Here is a 25,856-nt window from a genome sequence, read left to right as displayed (position 1 = left end):
CCACTGGGACAACTGATTCTGTCAGCTCTATAAGACCCAGTAGGCTCTACCATCTGCTGGTTGGTAGGGCATAGTAAGATATAAACCATAGAAACAAAAGAAGAGTCACTGGTTAGTAATGAAAAAAATTAACAATCATACATATATTTACATTAATACTGTATACAAAAATATTTATTTGCCATAAGCATTACAAATGATATAAGGTAGAGGGTTTTCAGATAAGACAAGTATTTCAAAGCTTGGGATTCACTGAGCAATTACCACAAGGTACAATTGAGGGAGTTGAGCACCACATGTTACTTCAGAACCACATATTGGACATCATATGGTTATAGACTGAATACAATGAAAATATCATGTCTACCTGCTACACTCACCCTTTGTAAGTTGACATATGCTAACACAGTGACTGGCTTTCATTTTCTTGTAGCATTTGGCACCGGCACTTCATTTCATACCTTCCCCCTAATTTGTAAGTAATTCATAAAAACTGGATGAACAGGGAGGTGCTTTTCAAGGCAGCCATATAGTCTATATGTTATGTTCACTTTACACATTACAGGAAATATTTACTATGATTTAACTTTGACTCTTAGTTGTTATGGGTATTATTACATTAGTTCTAAAGTTTGGTTTTGGTTCGTATTTCATAACATTGTAAACTATATTCTAAAAATAAATTGTAAAATGTAAACCAGCTTTTGCCTGCATTTTACAACCACCATCCATTTTCCAGGTGTTTTACTTTACTTTTAGAATCACTATAGTATCAGTATTGTATTCTAATAAATATTTGAGGCACATGCAATATATTCATTTATTTTATGCACAAAACAATATAAATGAAGGTATAGAAACAAAGATAAGTAAACCCTACCCTGAATACTATAATTATGTATATTATCTATTAGAACAGGGTTGCCCAACCAGTGGCCCGGGGGCCACATGTGGCTCGCAGAGCCCACTGATGTGGCCTGTGGAGTCCTTTGATGTGGCCCGCGACCCCCTGCTCTGGGATGGAATAAAATAGGTCAGAATACTGTTATTAAAGGTAGGTTTAATTCTAAAATCACAACATATATTTGGGCATATCTGTTCTGCAGTAGATACTCGGCTGTTTTCAAACTGATCCACCACAGTGCACCTGTGGGTTACCTGCACTGAGCCATAGACTTCTATTATCTGCGAGTTTGGTGTGCATTCTGAAAGTGCACCACACCTACAGGATATAATAGAAGTCTATGGAAAAGTGCAGCTAACCTGCCGGAAAGTCACAGGTGAACTGTACTGCACCCTTGATATAGGTAAACAACAGTGCATCAGTGTGAGAAAGCAGCTTTAGGCCCCTTTTACACGGTCAGTTCAACCCAATCAGACCCTCCATTCACCTCTAAGGAGTGGAAGATGTAAATGGACTTGTGTCTATTTCCAAACGCCTATGTCCAATCCGCCATCCACCCTCTCTGCTCATTGCGGCCCGCAACCCGTTACCAAGTTGCTTAAGTGGCCCTCGCTCTTCAAATTTGTTGGGCACCCCTGTATTAGAACATACCATACCATATTTTTCGTGAAAATGGTCTCCTAAGACTTTGGTTTGCTTTGTGGTATTCGAAATAGGCAATAAGTACTCTGTTGATCACTAGTAATAGATCGTACTTTTTACTTCATATTCAAAGCAAACTCACCCATCTATCACTGTCTCAACGCTTTATTTTGCTGAAAAATCACTCCTAGCATTTCTGGCCATGGGCATCTTTAGTAAGGGGAAATTATTCATGTAGCATTTACTTCCTGGAATCCATATGCTCTAAGCTCAGGCATGCAGGCAGAAGAGTGTGCTTAGCTAAGAAAACCTTTCCTCTTCACCTAAAAACTCCGGGGATGTATGACATTGACATCATTTGCCTAGGCATGAAAACCAGGACCTGAAGATATGCAAAAAGCAAAAATGTAAAACAAGAAAATATGATATACTTTACTATCTATTTACTGATGCTAGCAGCAGAACGATTAAAAAGAGCCAATGTTGATTAAGAGCATGCGGTTCTGCTTTATTAAGTTTGTCTCTATTTTGGCTTGTCTAATAGTATAGATAGAAATAAATATAGATAATATAAATATTAAAATATGGATTTCTAGTGTTTGAATTGAAATCCTCTATTCATTCATATATAACAAACATTATATATCTTATTGACAATACTGTTGTATGTTTCCCACAGCTCATAACAATTGCTGATGATTTCTGTGGATTGGACATGAACGCCCCCTTGGGAGTATCGGAAATGGTGAGAGGGTACCCTGTCTTCACAGAGGATCGGGACAGAATGACTTCCGTTATCGCCTATGTCTACAAAAATCATTCCCTGGCATTTGTGGGGACCAAAAGTGGCAAGCTCAAAAAGGTAGGAACATGGTGGACCCTTCAGCATTTTCCAGTCAGTTTTTGTATTGTATTATTATATAGTAGAAATAAAGTTTACCAGTATATTATTCCTGTTTTTTACTTATGGTTTGAATGGTAGCCTTGTTTTAGAAATAGCCACCTCCCTGCCATATTTTGTAATATATATGACTGGCAACCTTGTCATAATGTGTGGAAAATATTCTATCCTGGGGACCTTTTTTTTTTGGGCTGTGCGGTTAAAAAAAAAAATCAATAACAATGAGCATTTTATAAAAGTTTCTTATATCAACTGGGAAGTGAAATTTATGAATCTGGATTTTGTTTGTCAACAGCACAAAAGCCTGTATTTAGGATATGTTTAGGATTGCGTGTATTATTATATTAAAGTTGGCCACACATATAACAGTCTGATTGTACATTTTTTTGCCAGCAAACACATAGTGTGTGTCACGGGTTGGAGGGTACTGCTGGCCTTATATTGATATTTTGGGAGGTCCTGGAGCAAAGGAACTTGATGAGAGGAACATTAGTAGAATTTAGCATTAGTACAATTTAGCATTAGTAGCATTAGTAGAAATTCTAGGAAGATCAGAAACAGAAATCTGCAGAAGGGGCAGACATGAAGGAGAGCAGATATAGGATCAGGGGAGACAGAAAGGCGTATACCCAATTGCAGCTAAAGGAAAATGTCCTTCATCGAGGTGCAGGAACCAGGAGCTTCTGGCCTTCAGCAGAGCTGTTGAAAGTACAGATGGACTTGCGTGGCAGGGCAGTTCTCACTAGATGACCCTTGAGGTTGCCGACCTGATCAACCAAAGACAGACAGGCAGAAAATAAATGACAGAGTTGTGTCCAGGAGCAACAAACACAAAGAGGATCAAAAGCAGTGGCCAGTATGGACAGATAAAGCTAGTACAAACAGGCAAACTGAATTAGAAGCTGAAATCAATACAGACTGACTCTCAGGAATAAATTCAAAAGTAGTAAAATCAAAATACAAGATAGAATGCCCTAGCTCAAATGCAGGAACGTACATAGGCTGAAGTGTCAAAGACAGAATACACTCAGATGCATCAGCCCTGGTTGGTAAGGACATGGACCACAAGCACAGAACAGAAGAAACATATGTAAAGACAGACTAGGTGTGGTGTGACTGAAATGGGTGCCTATTCCAGCACAGTCTCTACCGGAAAACAGGGCAAAATGCCTTGTCTCTGGTGAGACCAGTTCACACCGCTGCATTGTATTGGTGTGTGGGTGGTGTGTACTGAAAAAAAGTACTGTATGAAGTACTTTTCCTTTCAGCACAGGGTGGTATATGAGTCACTTTGTTTCATTTTTATAAAGTATATAAAAAAAGTACCCTTACGATGTGCCAGTATCCACTCAAAAACAACATTGCGCTGGTCCGGTGGGACCACACCGCACATTAGCTGCTACGTTGCAATGCAGTGACTGGTGTGAACGCGTCTATCAAAACAGCTAAGACAGGTCAAACACACCTGACTTGAGATATTGTATCTACCTAACTGGATATAATTTAATGTATTTTTTTAGAAATGGAACTGAACTCAAAAAGTGAAGATTTGCTATGTTCCAGGGAATATTTAGAAATGTTAGTTGTGCCTAAACAGTACCCTGAAAGATGTACTTTTAGTCTTGAATTCCTACTGGTATGGAAGTGCCTTGGCACTCCAGTGCCATCTAAGGTACTGCTAGTCTGTAGTAGATTTGGAGTGTGTTTTAGTAATGTCATTGCTGTGTTTCTCACATTTCTCCTTGCTTGGAAGCTTTGATGTAAGGAAGCAAAGCCCTGCCTCTGCCAACATGGCTGCCTTCACACATTGCAGAACAAGACATATTATGTTAGTTATGGGGAAAGATCCGCTGCTAAGGAGACCACAGGAGACCACAGGCAATGCAACTAACTACTCCTTTGCCATCTACCTGCCTTTTTTGGGCACAGTTTTCAGAGTTCAGTTTCTCATTAGGTTTACCCTTGAACAAGTACATAGTTGTCTGTGAATCTAAAGTAGATTGTACAGAGAATGTACAATCAGACTACGATATGTGTGACAAGCTGTAGATGACAGATAGAATAAATGATGTGAGGTCATCTTAATGCACACTACCAATGAATTATTACCTAAGCAACAGATAGAATTATTGCATGGATTATTTTTTCATTTATCTGCCTAGAACATTACCGCTAACATATTGACTTTATAGATAGAACCAAAGCTACGTTAATTAGCATAGTCATTATACTTCCAGGTTTTAATTTGAATACAGTGCGTGGATTACAGAATAAATAGCAGAGTGATGTATGAGAGTCACATGACTGCAGTAAAGCATTATGTACAGCGTCTGCTTGTTAATGCAGCATTAGAGAAGCATAGAGCAGTCACAGAAACATGGAAGACAGCGTATGCATATTACTTATTAACAGCATGTGATTTCAGAAGGGGAACATTTGAACAAGAAATTGCTTGCCATGCCCAAACAAAAGCATATAAATAACCGTGCAAATGGCTCCTTATACACCACAGAGTTGGATGTCTCTGATTTATTTTTGACCTACTTTTAGGACAAATTGTCATAACCACTGTAATAAAAAGGGACCTGCTGTCTAATGAGCTACTTCCTGTCGTAATGGGTATTTTTCCTGCTTCACCATTAAGAAAGAAAAGAAAGGAAGTTTGTTTCATTAAATCTGCAGTTTCTTTCCTTGTGTACATGCGTTTTTCTTTTTCGGCCAGTGTCGCTTCTTTGAGACTAAAGAAAAAGCGCACACCAGAGCTATGTTTGATTTTATTTCATCAGCAGATCAATATGGATTCACTATTTTTTATGTATAAATACCATTGTGTGCCCCTTTATTTTTATGATGGCTGTGTAGTGGGTGGCAATCAATAATAGGTCTTACGTATGTATTTTGTCTTGGTTAAAATGTCATAACATCATGTCAGAAAAATATTAATTAGAATGGGAATACTGTATAAGTTGTTTATACTTTGCCAGACAAAATCACTTTTTCCTCCACTTCAAAAACCTATAAGTAGTTATCTAAAAATGTTTTATTGCAAAGTAAAGTATGACTGAGAGGTTTTTCTTCGGATAAGAGAGCTACATAACAAATTAGCTAATGGTGATGCAAATATAGACCCTACAACTAAAACTTTAACATTTAAAGAGGAAGTAAACCCTCTTTAAAAAAAAAAACCTGCAAGACAAAGGCATAATGAGCTAGTATGCATACTATCTCATTATGAATTACTTACCTGAGATCGAAGCCCCTGCAGCGGTCCTCGGACACCTCCTCCGTCACCGCCATGATACCTGGAGTGACTTCTGGGTATCGCTACTCCGGCGCTGTGACTGGCCGGAGCAGCGATAACGTCACTCCCGCGCATTCGCGGGGGTGCCGCCACTAACGGCATGATCGCTGTTAGAAGCGGCATGCTCAGTGCACCTGCGCCCGATATCTACGGCGCATGCTCTGTAGACATCGGTGCCTGTCTTTTCTGCAAATATATCCTAAACCTTTTAGGCTTGGGAGATATTTGTTGCACCTACAGGTAAGCCTTAGGCCTCATTCACACGACGGACCTTTCAGGTCCGCCTGTCAGTTTTGACGGCGGACCTGAACGGCCGCTCCATGCAATCCTGTGGAGCGTCGGATGTCAGCGGAGACATGTCCGCTGACATCCGACCCTATCCGATCCACTAAAAACAGACGTATGGGGGGCACGTCCCCATCCGTTCATGGCGGATCGGATCTCTTAAGATCTGATGAAAACGGACATGCTGTCCGTTTTCATCAGATCGCTTCATAGGAGACAGCGGTGCCCGACAAGCCCCTCCCCGCTCAGTGAGCAGAGAGGAGCTTGTAATCCGTCGGCTCAGCGGAGATCTGCGGACTGATCTCCCACTGAGCTGGCGGGAGCAGGAGGACACAGTAGGAACGGAGTCCGCCTCATGTGAATGGGGCCTTAATCTAGGCTTACCTGTAGGTTAAAGTGGGTTAAAGGGGTTGTAAACCCCTTTAACACTTTAGTTATAATTCCTCTTGCCTGGGTGGAATATTGTGCTATTTCAAAAACTAGTGCCCTTTCACCAAAGGAAGGCTTAGCCTCTCCCTATTAAAAACATACCCAAACAAAGACCTTAGGTCAAGTGATCATACAGTTCTAAACACTGCAGCCAACATTGTGTGCTGTGTACTGCTCATGTGCCATCTGCCTGCAATAAAGTATGGTAAGGTTGATGCACAGTTGGTTGGCTCCCACACCAGTGAAATACCACCTAGTGTAGGATGCAGAATTTAAAAAGTTGTCTCTCTCTTTGGGTATCAGATCTCCAAGGGATGCCAACTAATACCTTGTAATTGAAAATGAACAAATTCTTAAAGCAAAAGAGAAAAGATAGCTATGCAGGATTATTATTAGTTGACTGATATGACCCATTCTTAGGAGGCTGTCAGAATAAAAAAAAAGTGCCCACCCTAAACCTGACCATATATGGTTCTGAATGAATTTCTCCATCTACATATTCATGGTGGATGGTGGAATCCTCCCCACTTTGCTATTGTATTATGACAGCATTGAGACTCCCCTGATATTAGAATATACAGATCAACACTGCAGCCTATTGCCTGCAGCACGGATTTGAGCGGCTTTTATCTGACAAGGTGGTTCAATAGAAATCGATCAGTAGATTATTATCTGTTCAATTACAATGGCCACACATAGATTTAAATTCGGCTGGTCCCTGCTGAACCAGACACATTTCAATACATCTTTGGCCACCTTTACTCGTATTATATTTGAGTAAGTCTGAACCAGGAAAATGCTGGGTAAGCAGTACTATTACACAGTATGGTCTAGTTGAGATGATGGGCCTGGACTGGACACAAATCGTGTTTAGGGTGTTGAATACTGAAGTTTATAATACATGATTTTCTATAAATGGTTGTATTTAGTGGTTTTAATAGTTTATTCTAATAAGTTAATTTTTCTTTAATTTAGATTTGTTGAAAATATAATGCAACTGCTACAATGCTTTATAGGCACATATGTTCATTTTATTTCTACATGTTTGTATGTGATTCACTCCTCCTCATACAGGGATTTTTTGAAGATCTGTCCAAAAAATATATTTTTTATTACTTCTGTTGGAAGGGCTGTTTCACTATCTAAATGTAACCTATTGACAATTGTATCTTTGTTTCTGAAGCTGCTAATATGCAAATTGCCTAATTTCCTAAACCAGACACCAATAATTACTTGTTGTCTGAGCACATCCTATTTGAAGATCACTGGGAGTCAGTGTGAGCCATGCTGTGCTGAAGACACCCGTATTTATTTATTTTTACATATGTGTGACTTTTGGAGTAGGGATCCCATCAACTGTATTTTTTTTATTCTCAGAATGAGTTATTTTTCTAGTCTGTTTTGGGGGAATGCTATTTCGCCAGTAGAAATTGAAATGGTGCTTAGTGGAGTCCTTTTCGAATGTTATGTACAAAGTCATACTGGACCCATTATCAAGAAATTATGTTATTAATGTTTTAGAACTGCAGAGAAAAATACATTAGCATTTGAAGACTGAGAGATGATTGGAGGATAATAGACCTCTTGTCATGAATGATAAGAAATGTTGACGCAACAGAAATGTTACAAGCAGGCTGTTGGGAATCACAGCAGAAAGGTTAATTGACTTCAGTCTTTCATGAGTGTGAATCATTTCTCTGTACCCACAAGTGTGCTTTGGATGGGAAATAGTTGCAGATCCATAATGTCCGGTTTATCAGCCAGCTAAATGCATGCACTTATTTCCATCTGGTTTTGCTAATGCTTAGACCTGCACTTATCAGTGCTTGAGTGGTTGGCTAAGAAGTCTTTTATATAATGTTGCACTTTAAGAATCATGCTGGTTGCTTTTTTCCCCAAATATTTTTTCTAAGCCAGTGTTGAACATATTAGACAACTTTAAAAAAACATTTAGTTGTGTACATACAGGATGAACTACAGAAAGACCAAATTGGATGTAGTACAGATTAGCAAATTGGTTTGACTCAAATTGCTAAAATTTGCAACAAATCCAGCCAGCTTATTCCAACCCATCCAGGAAATAGTGACTTTACTGGCACACCTGCTGCTTAACTAGCCCGAAAGACCACTTACTATTTTATTTCCAACAACAGACTTAACTTCCAAGCAGCATACTGCAAAAGGGACCCAAATAGGCAGCTGGTGGAATCCACAGCCACAGTTGATTATTGGGCCACCTATGTGATATTATTGGCCTTAAAAGTAAGCAGGTACATCTCCTTTAGGTGCTACTTCAAAAGGAATTATAGAACTTCCTTATTAAGTCAATGATATCACACAGGGGCTGGAAGCCTGCTGCACATGCTAGCGTTTGTAATTGAACTGCTAAATGTTTGCTCGCACAACTTTCCAACAGAGTACTCACTAAAACCACCAGACAATATGAATATTTCCACAGTGTTTTAAATAAGGTGTTTAGTTTTACTAGGTCATTGACATTGATATTTTTCTGGTCTGAAGGGTAAGAGGTTATCAGTGTCATAAGAATTATACACAACAGGTTAGTCAGGTTGGCTATCTAAGGGTAAGATGCAAGTATCCAATAATATGATGTAACATATAAACAATATGTTACATCAGAGATTTGACAAGGTAGTAACTGGTAGTTTTCAGGAAACCTCTGCACACTTACCATCTGCCCCAGATTTGTTGGGACAGCCCTGCTTATTAGTCAGTTGTCCTGCAATGTGTGTGTCCCAGGCTACATCCCAGGATCGGGGCCATGGAGACAGCTTCAATGACCCTGTCCTACCACCTAGCATCTGTAATCAAGGGAGGCTGTACGGAGCAGCCCAGTTTGTTTACAGTGGAGCTGACAATTGACTCAGCCGAGTCAATGAGCAAGATTAGCAGAATCATCCTATCTGAAAGCAGCACAAGGTAGCCTTTGAGAATTGAGATTTTTGGTGACTGCTACATGCTGGGGATAATCACACAACAATTAGAAAGGATCACCCCAACTCCCATGGGAGCTAACCTCTCTCAGTAACCCGTGTGAATGCTGCAAGGGCACCTTGTGTGTAAGGAGGAGCTCCTAGTTCTGTCAGACCAAACTTTGCGTGTTTGGAGCGTTCATCCAAAAATTAGGCTTTCAGCCCATTAGGAAGGTGCTGCACATCAAATATAGTAGGAACGCAGCAGGAGACTTTACCATCCAGTCTCAAAATTAATTTGCTGGTAGCAACTGCCCAGGCATGTAAGCAAAGTAGCTGAGATAGTGTGTGTGGAGTTCCCCTTCAGGTTTGCTGTGAATTTTAGGGTGTGGGGGGCATTTTTTTTGGTGTGGGGTCCCCCATAAAATTCATAGCAAAATAAAGAAAAATAAAAATTTAAGAAAAAAAGGAAATTGCTAAGATGGAATAGCTAATGCTAAATATGAAAGAAAATCCTCAAGAGTCCTTTCACTTGGGGGTGCTCCGCTCTGTTCAGCAGGGGATCTGTTTACATCTACCTGTTCCTAAACCCACATTGAGCTTCTGATCAGGCACTCCTGAAAAATGTATCAAGCGGACTTGATCAGAAATGCCATGTGAAAGGACTTTAGTGGTAAGACTATAAAGTTACTGTATACTAATTTAAGAATGAGAATTTAGTATTTTTGTTGTCCGAAATACATGTCTGTCTGTACATAATGTTCCATAATAACCTGTTAAATAGTCAAATAAGCTTTTTTTTCAAATTAGTGAAACAAATTAACCTGTCTGTGTTAAGAAAAACATCCTTATCTAATAATTACACACATTTTTGACCATCTGTTTTGCATACTCCCTCATATATCTCTTATCAGCCTCGTAGGCTGCTTCCATAGCTAAGGGTTAAAATGCATGTCTTTTAGTGTTTCATAATAAAATGAGGGTTATGAGATTCCATAGATTGAAATTATGAAACTGTGAAGATAAGTGTGTTGAAATGTGGCATGAAAGTAATTAGTGTTTAATACTTCTAGAAATGTAAAAAGATGATGTCATTCATAAAGGGTTGGTGAAGAATGGAAGACAGCCTTCCTCAACCACTAAAAGAAAGATTATCAGAAAAGATTGACTTATTATATTCAGCGTCACTTTTGTGGTTGAACTCTTAATGCACTTAGTGCTGATAGCTCCTTGTACTTAGGGAAGTACTGCATTGTTCAGAGCTTTGTTCACATCCTTGGCTTGGGTCCACACAGTTTTATGTGCCTTTACAAACCTGGAGTTGATTGCATTCTAACAAAAGGAATTGATTAAACAAATATACGCCAGAGACAAGAGCGCAAACTACAGATGGGAAGGCATCATGCCGAGGTGCTGCTGGGAACACCTTGCATCATGAAAATGCCAGGCAACCTTTATAAATACTTAGCTTTTCAACATAGATTTCAAAGTTACATTTTTTGGAAAGGAAGAGTTGCATAGTAATTAAATATGAACTGACTGGTCACATCTCATATGAAAGTAAGCCCTGTCATTTTAATCTATAGGGCCATATCAGAGAAAATTACTTTGAACAATTCCACTTGAAGGCAGCTTGATTTAAATATGGTAGAAATAGAGGGTAACATCATTTGGCAGCTAAACTTGGCTTGGCATTATGTATAAAATGATATTAATACACTGAACATTTACTGGAAACTATAAAACGTAATGAGACCGATATATAAGGTAACCTTTATGTTTTTCTGTCTTTTCCTTGGATGTTATATCCTAAAAACAACATCTGTGAATATTAGATCTTGATTTAGTAATGAAGTACAAACATTAATGATGACAGCAACTGGTTGCAGACTAGCCTTTACCAGTCTTTTGTAGTTAGGTTTTTAAAATATACTTTATAATTGGATGCTAAACTGATTACTGCACACTGCTCTTTGCACCAATAAAATAAGGGATTAAGCGGTATTTTACTGTTTTAGCATGGCAGTCACATCAGCTTCCACACTTTATTATTCTCAGCACTAAAATTTTCTCTCTTTAGTTCTCTAGCATATGATAAACAAGCTTAATAACATTTTAGATTGTTTTTAATTATTGTGGAAAAGCGGTTTTCAAGCCTTTTCCAGTGTTAAATTTCATCCTGCTGTATCTAAGACATTTTTTGAAGTAATCTACTAAGCGATATAAATAGCCAATTTTGTAAAACCAGATTTCCTTTTGAGATAACCCTAGCTACATTTGCAGTCATTTCCTGGTATACTTAACATTTTCCTCATGCATACACGCAATGAAGACAAAATAATGTTCCTCCTAACTATTCACCAGAATTTATTCCTAGGAAGTTGATAGCTACATCCTCATTTACAGTGCACTTTAATGCTTTTATTTAATCTTACAAAGAAAATAAAGGCGGTAAGATCAATTGAAATTTTTGTAGCAACTAGACATAAGTGAACAGAATGATTATAGATCGGTGAATGATGATGATTTTAAGGTCCTTGCCAGATTCAACTACAAAACATAACAACAGCCTATCCATCCTTCTCCCTATAGCTTCCTATTGATCGGCATCAACAAGTAAGCATGACATTAAAGTTTTTTTTTCTTAGTTTTGGATAGTGTGGTAAAGGTTAGCACCCCTCTTGTGTTTTTACTACTCTCTTGTACTCTAAAAAGATTTCCTCTCACTCCCAATCCTGCTGATGCTTTACCACAGTGGTCATCAACCCTGTCCTACAGGGCCCACTAACAGGCCAGGTTTGCAAGATAACTGAAATACATCACAGCTGATATCATTTGCTCCTCGGTGATTGCAGTATTCTAGACTGCATCTCCCCATTGTAATACATACAACCTGGCCTGGTAGTGGGCCCTGCAGGACAGGGTTGATGACCACTGCTTTACCAGATATCAATGCAGACAGAAATGTTCTCAGTCTGACAGAAGCTATAGGGCATGGGTGCTCAAGCTGTGGCTCTCCAGCTGTTGCAGAACTTCAAGTCCCATCATGCCTCTGCCTTTGGGAGTCATGCTTGTAACAGTCAGTAGCTTGCAATGCCTCATGGGAATTGTAGTTCTGAAACAGCTGGAGAGCCACAGGTTGAGCACCCATGCTATAGGGCATTTAAACCCATCAGGGAAAATTTCAGTTTTGGGTAGACCTCATAGACACATAGCACATAGCACATGGGCATAGCTACAAGAGTGCACTGATTGGGAGCTGATCGGTAGACTTTCTTTGGTCATTCCCCTTCGGTCGGGCCCTTTCGACAGAAGCTTCTGTCAGACTGACTCCAGTACACACAGGCTCAATGTCCTTTGACATTTGTGTACTAGGCTTTAGGGACCAGTGCTTTGGGTAACAGTTATAGCTGTACGAGCAAAAATAATAACCATAATAATGATTTTTATTAAGATACATGTATTAATGCTCTTAAACAAAATTACTCTATAATGCTAATACAAGCTTCTTTAAACTCTAGCTTTCTTTTGAATGATGTGTGGCCTCTCCCGCTTGACAGAAATCATTCTAAGGCCCCGTACACACGACCCGAGTTTCTCGGCAGAATTCAGCCAGAAACTCGATCGGAGCTGAATTCTGCCGAGAAACCCGGGCGGGTGTACACTTTTGGCCGAGGAAGCCGACGAGGATCTCGGCGAGGAAATAGAGAACATGTTCTCTATTTCCTCGTTGTTCAATGGGAAATTTCGGCTCGCCGAGATCCTCGGCGGCTTCACAAGGAACTCGACTAGCAAAACGATGTGTTTTGCCCGTCGAGTTCCTCGGACGTGTGTACGAGGCCTATGAATTGACTTTTGTTGAACAGGCTTGTTGGAATTTTTTCTTAATTTGCTGCAGCTGGATCAGTGTATTCTAACAACTGAAATCTATCACTATCATAATACAATGTCTCAGTGGGGAGGATTCCTCTATACACCTCGACTGTGTGGATGGAGGAAACCAATATTTTCAGCCCTTTGGCTGAACAAAATAACAAAATCCATCTATGGCCAAGCATAATCTTAGTCTGTAGCCGATGTTCAGATTGCAATCAATCCACACTGCTAAAGCCCTGTACACACCGGCTGAATGTCAGGAGACATTGGCCAGTTAAAAAAAAACGGCCGACATTCAGCCCCTGTTTATGGCACCCTGTCCGAACAGCCGCCTTCTGTCAGACAAGCATGCTGGAAAATCAGCAGCCAATCTGCCTTCTGATCAGCGTTCTCGCTGATCGGAGTGTTCCGGTGGAGGGGGGCTTCCCCCTGTCAGAACACAATAGCTCAGAGGGGGAGATCGCTATGCTCACTTTGGTTAGTTAGTACAGCGGCTCAGACTGGAGCTGACAGTTTTTTTTTTTCGTTCAACCCAGTGGGCTTAAGAAAGCTAAGCACATGCTTCTTACTGCAAGGAGGGGGGTCTGAGACTAATGACAATTTAGAGGTCAGCCCGTATATTGGAAAAATTATAGTTTAGTTTTCTTTAAAGCCTTCCTGATGCCCTACCCCAGGCTCCATAACTGCATAGTCTGCTATGGCTATTTTGCTGTCAACTGCTTATACAGTCTGTCAAAATATTTCATCTATAGGTTTGCATTGTGCACACAGCTTTCTTTTATACAGATATACAAATACAATGTAGTATAACTATTCTAAAAAGTCATACACACTATACATCTACACAATTGGTCTTTTTCATGTGTGAGTGAAAAGTGGCAAAACGCCTGAGGCAGAGGAAAGTCTAACACACTATGGTCTGTTGCTCTGCAATATTATCAATGTAGGCATAACAAAGTTTTAAAGGCAACCATGCTGGGAGGGAGGTAAGAAGTCCCCTGCTAACAACTTTCACAGAGCTGTCATCCTCAAGGTGCCCCATGGGAGCTATGAAAGGTGTAGGATTCTGGAGTCTCTATATATTCAGGAATCAAGCAGTGCACTTCAATAGGCAGGGATCACTACGTGTCTCTGCAATTAGCAGCAACCTACAATCTTGTTCTGACAAATTAGAGCATTTTCATGAGCTCATTTTTTACACACTGTCACTCCTGTAGAAAAGAGCTGGGGGTGGGGAATGTCAAAGAAATGCATTTAGAATTCCTGCTATCATTAACTGAATCCTTCTCTCTGGAAGACAGGCTGCAGCATACAAAGCAGAAATAGAGACCAGCATTAGCAGTGACTACATGTTTTCAGCACATAAAGTATGTCTATTAAAAAATACAGCATTTCACAATCTTAAAGGCAGCTTATGAAAAACTGCAGGGTGTACTAGTTCCATCGATGCCTGCCGGGAGAAGGTTCTTTAATTGTTCAACAGTACAATAGAATAATGTAGTATTGCTGCAGTGTGAAGATTTACGCCAACTTTAGCTGAATAGATTTTGATGCTATGCCTCTTTGCTTCAAAGTTTTTTAGGAGTATTCTATACACCTAAAAGAAAAAAAGATGTGTTTCCCAGAGCAACAAGTTAAGCCATGTACACACAATCGGTTTGTCCGATGAAAACAGACCGATGGACTGTTTTCATCAGACAAACCGATCGTGTGTGGGCCCCATCGGTTTGTTTTCCATTGGTGAAAAAAAATAGAACATGTTTTAAAATTTTCCTATGGATAAAAAAACGATAGAAAAAAACGATCGTCTGTGTAGAAGTCCATCCGTGAAAAATCAATGCATGCTCAGAATCAAGTCGACGCATGCTCGGAAGCATTGAACTTCATTTTTCTCAGCACGTCGTAAGGGGTTTACATCACTGCGTTTGGACACGATCGGATTTTTGACCAATGGTGTGTAGGCAAGACTGATGAAAGTCAGCTTCATCAGATATCCGATGAAAAAATACATCAGATTAGATTCCATCAGATATCCGATCGTGTGTATAGGGCATTAGTTATTACTTTTATGTGGTTTAGTGGTTAACAAATATGGTTGCTGTGCACAACACCTCTGCATTTAATTTTCCAAGATTTTTAGACTGCCAGAGGTTTCAGTGGTGACTACACATTGGCCCAGGGTATGCTATATGTCTTTCATCAGGGGAATTCAATAAAGCACCACCAACAGTTTTCTGGCACTATGGCCCTTTAAAAATGTCTTCACCAGATTAAAAAATCTCTACTGCCCATTTTGGTAACTTTACTGACCCATGCCGCAGATTCAGGTCTATTGTAATAGTGCCATTTTTACAAAGTGGTACTAATAATTAGCCAAATTCAAAAATAATTACTTTCAGTTTGTAAATAATGAAACTGGAGGTAATTACTCTAACTTGACCTACAGAGATAGGCAGAGTCCGTGTCCCTGTATGCAGTGTAGCAGAGTGGCATATTTTCTGTCGCTACCCTCTTCCTGTCACTGGTTATTAAGGACGCTGTTGGCTTCCCTAGTTACCCACAAGGTGGGTACAGCAGGCAATGGGTGGATTCTATAGACAAACACAAAGGGAGCGAAACTGATGGGGAACTAGTGTCTGTGAACACTGCCGATCCTGACCTCCCTGGGGCCCTAAGCAAAATGACATGTTACATTAATGTTGAGAAGTGGGGGGGAAGTGCGCTGCCGACAGTGACATTACATCTTAAAGTGAGAAGTGGGGGGTGCTGACTTGACTTCTTACCTTTTCTCCCATGTAGCCAGCAAGTTGAGAAGCGGAGTGAGGGGCCGAAAATGACTTCTCACCAGGCGGGGCCTCTAGTAATTTTGGGGGCCCTCCGCAGCTCTGCGGGGCCCTAAGCGGCTTGCATAATGAGCATATAGGGCGGATCAGCCCTGTCTGTGAATCCCCATCAGGCTTTGCCTCCCCAGGTAGAAAAGCACAGTTGCACTGATAGGTGGAGTGTCCATATCGATGCTCCGATCTGTGTGTCTCCACGCTCTTTTTACAACAGGCACATGAATCTGTCGCCTACACCATAATTTTCCACATGAAGACACGCAGAAACTGTAAAGAGTATCCTAGATACTCTTTATGAATTCTCCTGCATATGTTATACTGATTAATTGTGGAGCATTACAAACTCAAAATCTAAAAATTATCAAAAAGCTCATAAAAATTGTATAATCTATGGCAAGAGCATACTGAGTTCCTAATAACTGGTCTCACTAATTAAAATGAACATACCTGGGACAACTGTTCATTTAAAAGTGACCAGAGCGCCCTGAACATCGCATTAAACCATCTTTAGTCTTTAACATGTTGAACAAATAGCAGTAGAGCATTGGTCAATTTTCTGCATCAGCCTTTTATGATAATAGAACATTTTTACTTTATTCACTTTTACAGTATTGCATACTTTCAAACATTATCATTCCTGCCACATGAAGGTTTGATTCCAGGAAGTTGATATATGAAAACTGGAGCAAAAACCAAAGCTGTTCAGAGCATTAAATCAGGTTCCCTTTTTCATATCCTCTGAGAATGAAAAACTATACTTGACTGTTATCCCTGGGGAACAGAATACTTTTGGTGCCGTTTTCTATACCCTAGATTTCATAAATCAACCCAATGTATGGGTAGCTTTAAAACTGACACTGTCCTACAAATCTCACTAGATTCTTGGAAACCAAGATGCCTACTTTCATTCTTCTTCCACAAAATCAATAGCATTTACAGGTCACAGCAAAGTCCATGATTCAGATCCATGGCAACATGTTCTTTCTTGTTATACTGTTAGTTTAATGTTTTCACGTTTACAACTTTAATACCAAGTCAGTTTTCAGTAGCTATCCATTGTAAGGCTCCATGCACAAAAAAAAAAAATGACAGTTCCCCAGGCAGAAAAAAATGCTCTTATGGAGCGTTCTTGTACAATACACAGTTTAGACGAATTTAAGCAAGTGTAGCATTTTTTCTGCCAGAAAGCTCAGTTTTGTAGCTTCTGATCCTTTTCTGCATGTTCATTCTTTTTCTGCCAAAAATCTTGGATAAACAGGGGATCTCAATAAATGCACTACGGGTGCAGGGGTGTTAATAAAGGAGATAGAACATTTCCTCTTTTACATGAACAGCATATTGGTCTTTCAAATCGCATGAAAGACTTCATATTTATAGATCATAAAAAACCCAAAATGTTTTACTAAATACTTTTTTGGTGCAGCAAATTTCAGTGTTACTTAGCCACATAGTTAGCCAGGTTGTAAAAAATATACAAGTTCGTCTAGTTCACATGTGTCAAACACAAGGCCTGTGGGCCAAATCAGGCCCACTAGGCTATTTCATGTGGTCCTTGCACCCAGAGTTTTTTTTCAGAACTCCATTCCCCCACATCCAGCTCTCACCTTCCACTCCCTGCTCACCACTGTCATTCTGTGTTTACAAGGCTAGATTTCTTCTTGGCAGCCCTCACAGGTCTCTGCCTGCCCTGCACTCACAGAGGGGACTAGGAAGATGCAGGTGCAGTGTGGTCATAGGCGGAATGGGACATCACGTGGTGTTCCCCATCTGTGCACTGATTTTGACCAGTTATACTGCGGCAAGTGAGAGATAGAGGAGGAACCATCTCAACCCATGGTTGAAGAAAATAAAACTGCATAATGTATAATGCTTTAGCGTTGCCACCTGTTTCCTCCCTTCTTCAGCCTTTTCCTTTTTCCTTATTCATTGATATAAACTTGAATTCTTGGCTGAACTAGCCACATTGTGGATTCTTTGCAGCACTCTTCAGGGTAAATGCAACCACTTAAGTCCATGTATGGCCTAAAACACATATAGAAAATGGTAATATAGACGCATCTTCTTTTAAGAGTAAATGCTTTGAGCTCATTGTTTTGCAAATAAGGAGCTATAAAAAGTGAGAGATGAGCTTTCAAAATACAATATATTTTGTTTTTCAGCCTTGCTAGTTGAACAGAGTCTGTATCTTCCCAATAGACTATCATTAGCATATTTGATTAAGCTTCATACTTATCACTGAGTTGGAATAGCACAAAGACAGAGATAAAACGTCTGTGTCCCAGAGCTTGCTGTGTCTCCTTATCCACTGATCTGTTTATCCTTGGCTTATTGTTGACTTTCTCATCTATTTCTTGCTCTGAATTTATTTCATTCTCTTTCAGTGTTAGCATGTTGCCAGCGATTTGTGTGGTGGACGCATAGGTATGATTCGATTGGCAAACCAAAAATGTCTGCTCAGTGTCTGTGACATAATCATGCAGGATTGCTTCAGCCAAGCATGCATGTTTGTGCAAAGAGCAGAAAGCGTTGGTGCCAGCCTCATCTCAGGGGAACAGCTCAAAGTGTCTTGCAAAAGATATTGGTTGGCTGATTCTATCTCTTAGATCAGAACTGGCCAAGGGAAGGTGGTGGTTGTCTAGATTGGGTATTTTTCAGCTCATATTTATACAACCTTTTGTTTCACAGGTGTGATAACTGAATTTTAAAAAACAAAGTTGCAAGAACTGTTTAAAAAGAACCTTACTCAAGGGTAGGAAGCCTAATCTTTAAGGATGTTCATAAATAAGTCTTACGAGGTTTGGCAGATGGTGAGAGATTATATTGTGGAAGCATCAGGCCCACTGCAACTGCTGAAAATGCGGCAAATAATGTATTTCACTTCCATCAAAAAATCATATATCCACCACTGGAGTTTGGTGTCAACTCCTAAGATGCATGAATTTGTAATGTTATTCTTGAAATGGCTGTATCACTGGCAAATATTGGTCTGTGTTTGGAAAACCTAAAATATGTGGCCATAGAGATGTTTAATTCTCGCGTTAAACAACTAGAAGACAAATGATGGTAATATGAAGACCCCAGTCATGCAGAATTTGTCATACTGAACATTCAAGATTGGAGCTGGGATAGTTATCATTGCCCAATACACGTGCTAATGATCTGCAGATTTGGGTTAAAACATTCTAAACTGGCTAACAGGAAGTGTTAACCACTTCAGCCCCTTCCTGACCGGGCCATTTTTTGCGATATGGTGCTCAGTCATTTTAACTGACAATATTTTTTACATTTTGCTATAATAAATATCCCCCCAAAATATATAAAAAAACTAATTTCTTCCACAGTTTAGGCATATATGTCTTGTACATATTTTTTGTAAAAGCACAAGCTCCTACGTCACGCTACGTCAATATATATCAATATTAGCTAAGATCTCACCTTTTTTTAATTTAGAGTAGTCAAAAGAATGATATATGATTTCTGAGTGGTAGTTGTAGGTTAGAACACATTATATAATTATCTTGAACTTATTAAGTATAAGCCATATTGCTTCTGACTTTGTATATATTACACCACTGTAAATGTGACTTATGACAAGGCAGTTGGCTGGGGTCATATGGGTTCAGCAGGGTATGAGATCGGAAAACGTAGGCTTAAGGCCCCTTTCACACAGGGCCATTTTTCGAGCATTATTCGAGCGTTATTCAAGCATTTTTCAAGCGTTATTCGAGCATTATTCGAGCGAAGCCTTATCTGCAATCCCAATGTGCTGGTAAAGCACCGCTAAGACCCCTTTCACACTGAGGAGTTTTTCAGGCAGTACAGCGCTAAAAATAGCGCTGCTATACCGCCTGAAAAACTCCTTCACTGCCTACTCAATGTGAAAGCCCGAGGGTTTTCACACTGAGGCGATGCGCTGGCGGGAGAGAAAAAAATCTCCTATCAGCAGCATCTTTGGAGCGGTGAGAGGAGCGGCATGTAGCTCCTTCACCGCTCGTTCCCATTTAAAACAATGGGAAACTGCGGCATTACCGCGGAGGCGCGTTGCGGGCGGTATTAACCCTTTATCGGTGCAGGTAGTGTGAACGAGTCCTTAGACGTCACCAAAGATGTGTAAGGTTGCATAAGAACATAAGTGCTGCCAATTACACAATTCAGCATAGGATAGATTCATTGTGAACTGACCAAGATTGCTTTATACATGAAACAGCTGTGTCGGCATTATAAGCTTTATAGTAAAACTGTACTCTGTTCATAAAGGCAAAGTAGAAGATTTCAAACTTCAGCCATCATAAAGTGACTATACATACTTTCCTTGCACTCCTCGGCTGTTTTTATCTGCCACCAGAGCTCCCCAACATTCCTGTGCAAGTTTACCTTTCTAAAATTGTAATCCTGTACAGCGCTCAATGAACTATTGTTGCCACCACATACCATTGTCTGCTTTGGAACCTGTTTATTAAAAAGCAATCCAAAAACCCCTGCCTGGGTCCATAGCTTTGACTTACACAGGGTTCAGGAAGCAAATTACTTACCCCAGGTGATGTCACTGTGGTCTGATGATTGCCTACTCAGGCACTGGGTGCTACATTGTAGGGAGGCAGGAGTATTACATGTTCCCCCATACCCAGGAGTACCTTGGGCCAATGCCGCAAGAATGCATGGGAAGGTAAGTTTAGGCCCTTTATGGTAACTGCCATGCCAAAAAGTTGTTACTTTGCCTATTAGGGGCACAGTGCAGGTTTGATTTAAGCTGTGGCATTACTGCCCAGCGCAGCCCTTTGTTTATGGCGTGAATGAGCCCTTACATTTTTTTTTCTGATCAGTAACTACTGACAGATGTTACTTTAGCTCTGTGTTTGTTTTAATAGAAAATTATTGTCTTTGGTTTTCCGTACTTCAGCTGCTGAGAAAGCCAAGGCCAGCTGGTAGGAAAGTGTTACTTTGCAAAGCCAGAACAGTGCTCCTGATCACAACTTAACGGCTTTTATTGGAAAAGAAAAGAATGAACAGCTAGGCACCCCTCACAAATCAGATTAGAGGCAACGTTTTCAGACGGCAGACCTTCTGCAGGGTATGGGAACAGAGGGACCTATCACCCTATTAAAGCAGGCTAATAGATCAGATGTCATGTGTGCTAGGGAGCATGCCATGGTAAAGATACACTAAAACATATTAGAGACAGTGGTGACAAGATGACATCCTGCCAAAAGACAGATGGTAAAACACAACTCCAAATTCCAAGTTAAATCATTCTATGGGTGCACAGTCTTTATATTCTGCTTTTATTTACTTGTGCTGTGGAATACATGATGGTATAACGAAAAAATGACTTGTAAGACAGGTCACAATGAATGGACACTTTATACATCTGTCCTGTGTGACATTGCCTTTAATGTTTATAGTAGTTTAAAAAAATTGATTCAAATCTTTTTAAACTTTTAAATAAGTGAATGTACATTCAAAAGTACAGCAGCTGTTCCAATTAATAAGGACTTGAATGCAAACGCAGCTGAAAGCAACTCAAAAACATCATCTAACACCTGTGTTCATCACCCTTTATATTGTTTGGGGAACCTGGGGAAGAAATTACCCAGGTAGGGTCAATAGACACTGTGTGTGTTACATACATATGTATGACTCCTGCACAAGTACTGAAAGCATAAAAATGTCACAAGATTTTATGGCAGCATGAATATCTGTTTATTGGAAAAAGGATGATTGAGTCTGAGCAGCCTACAAGAGCCCCCGGAGAGCCCTTCAACTCTGATACACCATTAATTTTGGCAAAAGTTAAACCTTCCATTGTTTCTAGGGGGCATGCAAATCTGAGAACCCGGCTCTGGCCCCAAAATGTGGCCTTGCTCTGACCACTGGATATTCAAATTGGCCCTATGAAAAATCCAACAGGAGTATGATGCAATTAGTTCAGTAGATTACTCCACCAATGCCCCCAATAAAAACAATATGAGTAATTGGAAATTGACTGTTCCCCCTGATATTGAGCAAAGGGGAACTTTACTTGCCTTTTCCATATTACACTACATCTTCATATTTTCTCAATTGGCTTTTCCTCTTTCACTCCTTTCCTCCCAATTAGTAAGACCCATGTCAATGACATTTCGATGTTTCTGTTTCCAGTTTTTGCTTGTTTCTAAAGATTCAGCTCTAAACACCTAGAGCAGGGATAAGCAATTAGTGGACCTCCAGATGTTACCAAACTACAAGTCCCATGAGGCATAGCGAGACTCTGACAGCATCAAGCATGACACCCAGAGGCAGAGGCATGATGGGACTTGTAGTTTGGCAACAGCTGGAGGTCCGATATTTGCTTATCCCCGGCCTAGAGCAATGGTCTTCAAACTGCGTCCCTGGGGCTGGATGCAGCCCTCTCCTTGCTTTTATCCGGCCCTTGAGCTATTATTCCTGCCACTGACATCAACAATGGGGTGTTATTCTTCCCATTGATACCAACTATTTCTCCCCCTAATACCAAAGGTCGGACATTGGTAACTTCAACTAGGCACAGTCCAGCCCCCTAAAGTCTGAAGGACAGTGAACTGGTCCTTTCCTTAGAAAGTTTTGAGACCTCTAACCTAGAGTGATGACTGTAAAAGTTAGCTGTAGACACTGATCTTGTGCAGGTATGAGTTTCCACAATTATCATTTATTACAAATATTTTTCTAGTAGAGATTATTCATGTTAGAGGACAGCATATTTCCACCATTACTATGTGTGTGGACTATTTGAAGCTGCTTTAAGCAGCCAAACTTCTGCTAATATTAAATATTCAAACTCTCTTGAGAGGTTAAAGGAAAGGCCAGCATAAATCTCTGTTATATTAATTTTTGCACCCTTTGGATGAAATCTAATTAAAGCTGTGACCTAGTCATTGGAAATTCTTGTTGATTTGCTGTTCCTGTCATACCGATGGTAAAGGAATGAATATACCTGCACAGGGATTAGAGCTTTGGGAGAGACACCAAGATGATCTAGACATACAATCAATTGCCTTGTTGTTCTTTTTTTGCTGTCCCTTGCCTCGCCTATCAATGATGGATCTTATACCTTGGGAGACACTGACAAGAAATATAAGCCTTTTCTCCGCACTTAGATCTCAACATTCAGTATATTTGTGGAAGCATTATGCCAATACTGAGACTGTTTGTACAAAAATTCATTGCATTATCAATATAATATATAATATAATGATAGTGCTATGCACATACTTTTATTGAGGCACATCTGTGTTTCTTTATGCCCTTCTTAATAGAAGAAGAGAGATCCTAGTAAGAATTGGCCCAGGGCTGACTGTAGATAGACTTCCAAGTCTTAAGAATTTGAAGAAGAAATAAATCCACTACTATCCTCGCTTTGGCAACTTTCCTTTAAAACATATGCATGGTAAGTGTTTTTCCCCCCCCAGTGAAACAGTCCTGAGGCTTTCCTAAAAGATTTGTGCACCAGTCACCAAATAACTTTGTCGGAAATGCTTATAGCAAACTTACACCTTAATTAACCTTACCTACACACTTTCTGCCTCCCTAACATCATAAATGCTGAAAATGTGATGTAATACATTACGTTGGCATTGCTAAAGCGTGAGAATACTAATATAAAACTGCAGTTAAATCAGCATAACATGAATGTTCACACAAAGGGGTTGATTTACTAAAGGCAACACGTCTGTGCACTGCAAGTCTACCCTCAAGTGCACTGCAAGTGCAGTTGCTCTAGATCTGAGGCAAGGAAAAAAAAATTAATAAATACATTTTTTGCTTGCACATGATTGGATAATATAAATCAGCAACGTTTTATCTTATTTCAGAGCTTCCCCTTAGATCCAGCACAACTTCACTTGCAGTGCACTCAAAGTGCACTTGAAGTGCTCTTGCAGTGCACCGTATATTTGCTTTTAGGAAATCAACCTTCCTGTCATGTACATGCCTGATAATTTTATTAAACAGAAAGATAATAATTTTCATTTTGCTTTTCTTCACATCATAAGATAATTTGTCTTGACTTCAGCCAACTTCTTCCTTCATGCCATTTTCCCAGCATAATATGCTTCCTGAAACATGTAATTCAGTACTCAGACATGACATTGATTTGTGCTTTATGTTAAAGTGCGGCTTCCCCTGACAATAAATATTTGACAAAAGAGATGTATCTGCCACAACCGAAAATTGTATTCTCGATAGTTACATAGTGTCAGCAATGCATCCTGGGTAATGACACATACAGAAGATGTGCATTGAATTATGGGTAGAGCAGGCCAGGGCATTGTGAAATCAGATGGTTTTCCAGACATGTAACTAAAGTTAAAGATCATTTTGTTTGTAGGGCTTTTTTGCCCCCCAATTGATCATGCTGAAAACGGCATCCGAAGCTTTCCCAGACACACCATAAATTAGGTTAGGTGCTGGGAGATTCATGTCAACCCAAACCCTGCACAGTCACATCTGTGCTACCTCCTGTAGTAATGGCTAGAAGAGACGCCGTAATAAAACTCTATCATGGTTATGTTTTAACCTCTTGCCCCCGTTTTATCTTACAACAGAGCTCTCTGCACATTATAATAATTATATGAAATCTTCAGCATTGAAAAGAGAAAGGGAATAAAATCATGTACAAATTTACAATTGATAGATGCAATCGCTTGTTTAATATTTCAAGTGGGAGGGTTTATTGTTACACTTGAAGCAGACAGACCTTTAGTGTAATAATATATGAATTCAAATTTAGAGTTGCAGCTCGGCTCCTTCTGAAAGGATCCAATCTGTGGCATCATTTTTACCTGAACATATCAACCATTGTCACAGGAAATGGATTATACACGGTGGAATGAGTTTGTACTGTACATTGGCCCATTCATTTGAAGACATTGAGGGACATAATTCAAGAGAATCAGCGACACAATAGATGCAAATCAGGCTGCAAAATCAGCTGGCAAAGTCTATACAACCATTGTTATTTGTGATCGCGGTGTCTGTGATCCTTAGCAGCCCACTGAGATATTTACAAAGCTCAGAGACAAATTTAACACTTGATAGTCTTAGCAAAAAACATGCATTGGGCAGCCATGCATTCGACAGGTATGTTGTATTTGTGAGACACCTGCATTTAATACAATATTTTCATAAAATAATAAGGGCAAGGGAATTCGCCACAGAGCTTAGTGAATTAGGTGAAGCTCTGCTGAAATCCATCATCCAATCATGTGCAAGCTAAAATTCTGTATTTTTTTTATATTCCATGCATGTGATTGGGTATTCTTTTCAAAGTGATAATTCATCTCAATCCCTAAGCTCTGGGGCAAATTTCATTGCAAATTCTAAAACCTATTTGCCTTTAGCAAATGAACTCCAGGGTTTTATGGCTGTTTAGATTTCCTCCAGAGGTTGCTAAAGTTTCTCTGAGCTATGATTGATCAACCTCCCATCTGATGGTGCCTGCACGATTACAAGCCAACACCATTTGGCCAAGTGGCATTACACCAATGATCTTTATAGCTGTCTGAAAGGGTTGCATTCTGACAACTACTGTAAGGGGGGCATCTCAATTAATTGATTTTAGCAGGGGTACCTAGAGACCTTAAAAAATGTTCAAGAGTTCCTCTGGGGTGAAAAAGTTGTTTTTTTATGGTAAACTAAGTGGAAAAGATCTTCATCCTAACATGTTTTTATTTTTTCCTGGCATTCATTTATGTCAAGTCATTGCCAAAAATATATTTTTTTCCCTGATCAA

At 39.8% G+C, this 25,856-nt stretch overlaps 1 protein-coding gene across 3 annotated transcripts in view; it reads left to right on the top strand.

Annotated features, from left to right (window-relative positions):
• The window catches only part of PLXNA4 (plexin A4), a 910,139-nt gene that overhangs the window by 149,306 nt on the left and 734,977 nt on the right, over positions 1 to 25,856 (top strand). For all 3 annotated transcript variants that reach the window (XM_040343305.1, XM_040343306.1, XM_040343307.1), the window contains one exon: positions 2,226 to 2,408. In XM_040343305.1, the coding sequence (XP_040199239.1) occupies positions 2,226 to 2,408 (183 nt within the window). The remainder of the gene's footprint in view (positions 1 to 2,225; positions 2,409 to 25,856) is intronic.

Source organism: Rana temporaria, chromosome 3 (assembly GCF_905171775.1).
Source record: "Rana temporaria chromosome 3, aRanTem1.1, whole genome shotgun sequence".
NCBI lineage: Eukaryota > Metazoa > Chordata > Amphibia > Anura > Ranidae > Rana > Rana temporaria.
The sequence above is the reverse complement of the archived record's forward strand: the minus strand, read 5'-3'. Positions and strand labels throughout refer to the sequence as shown.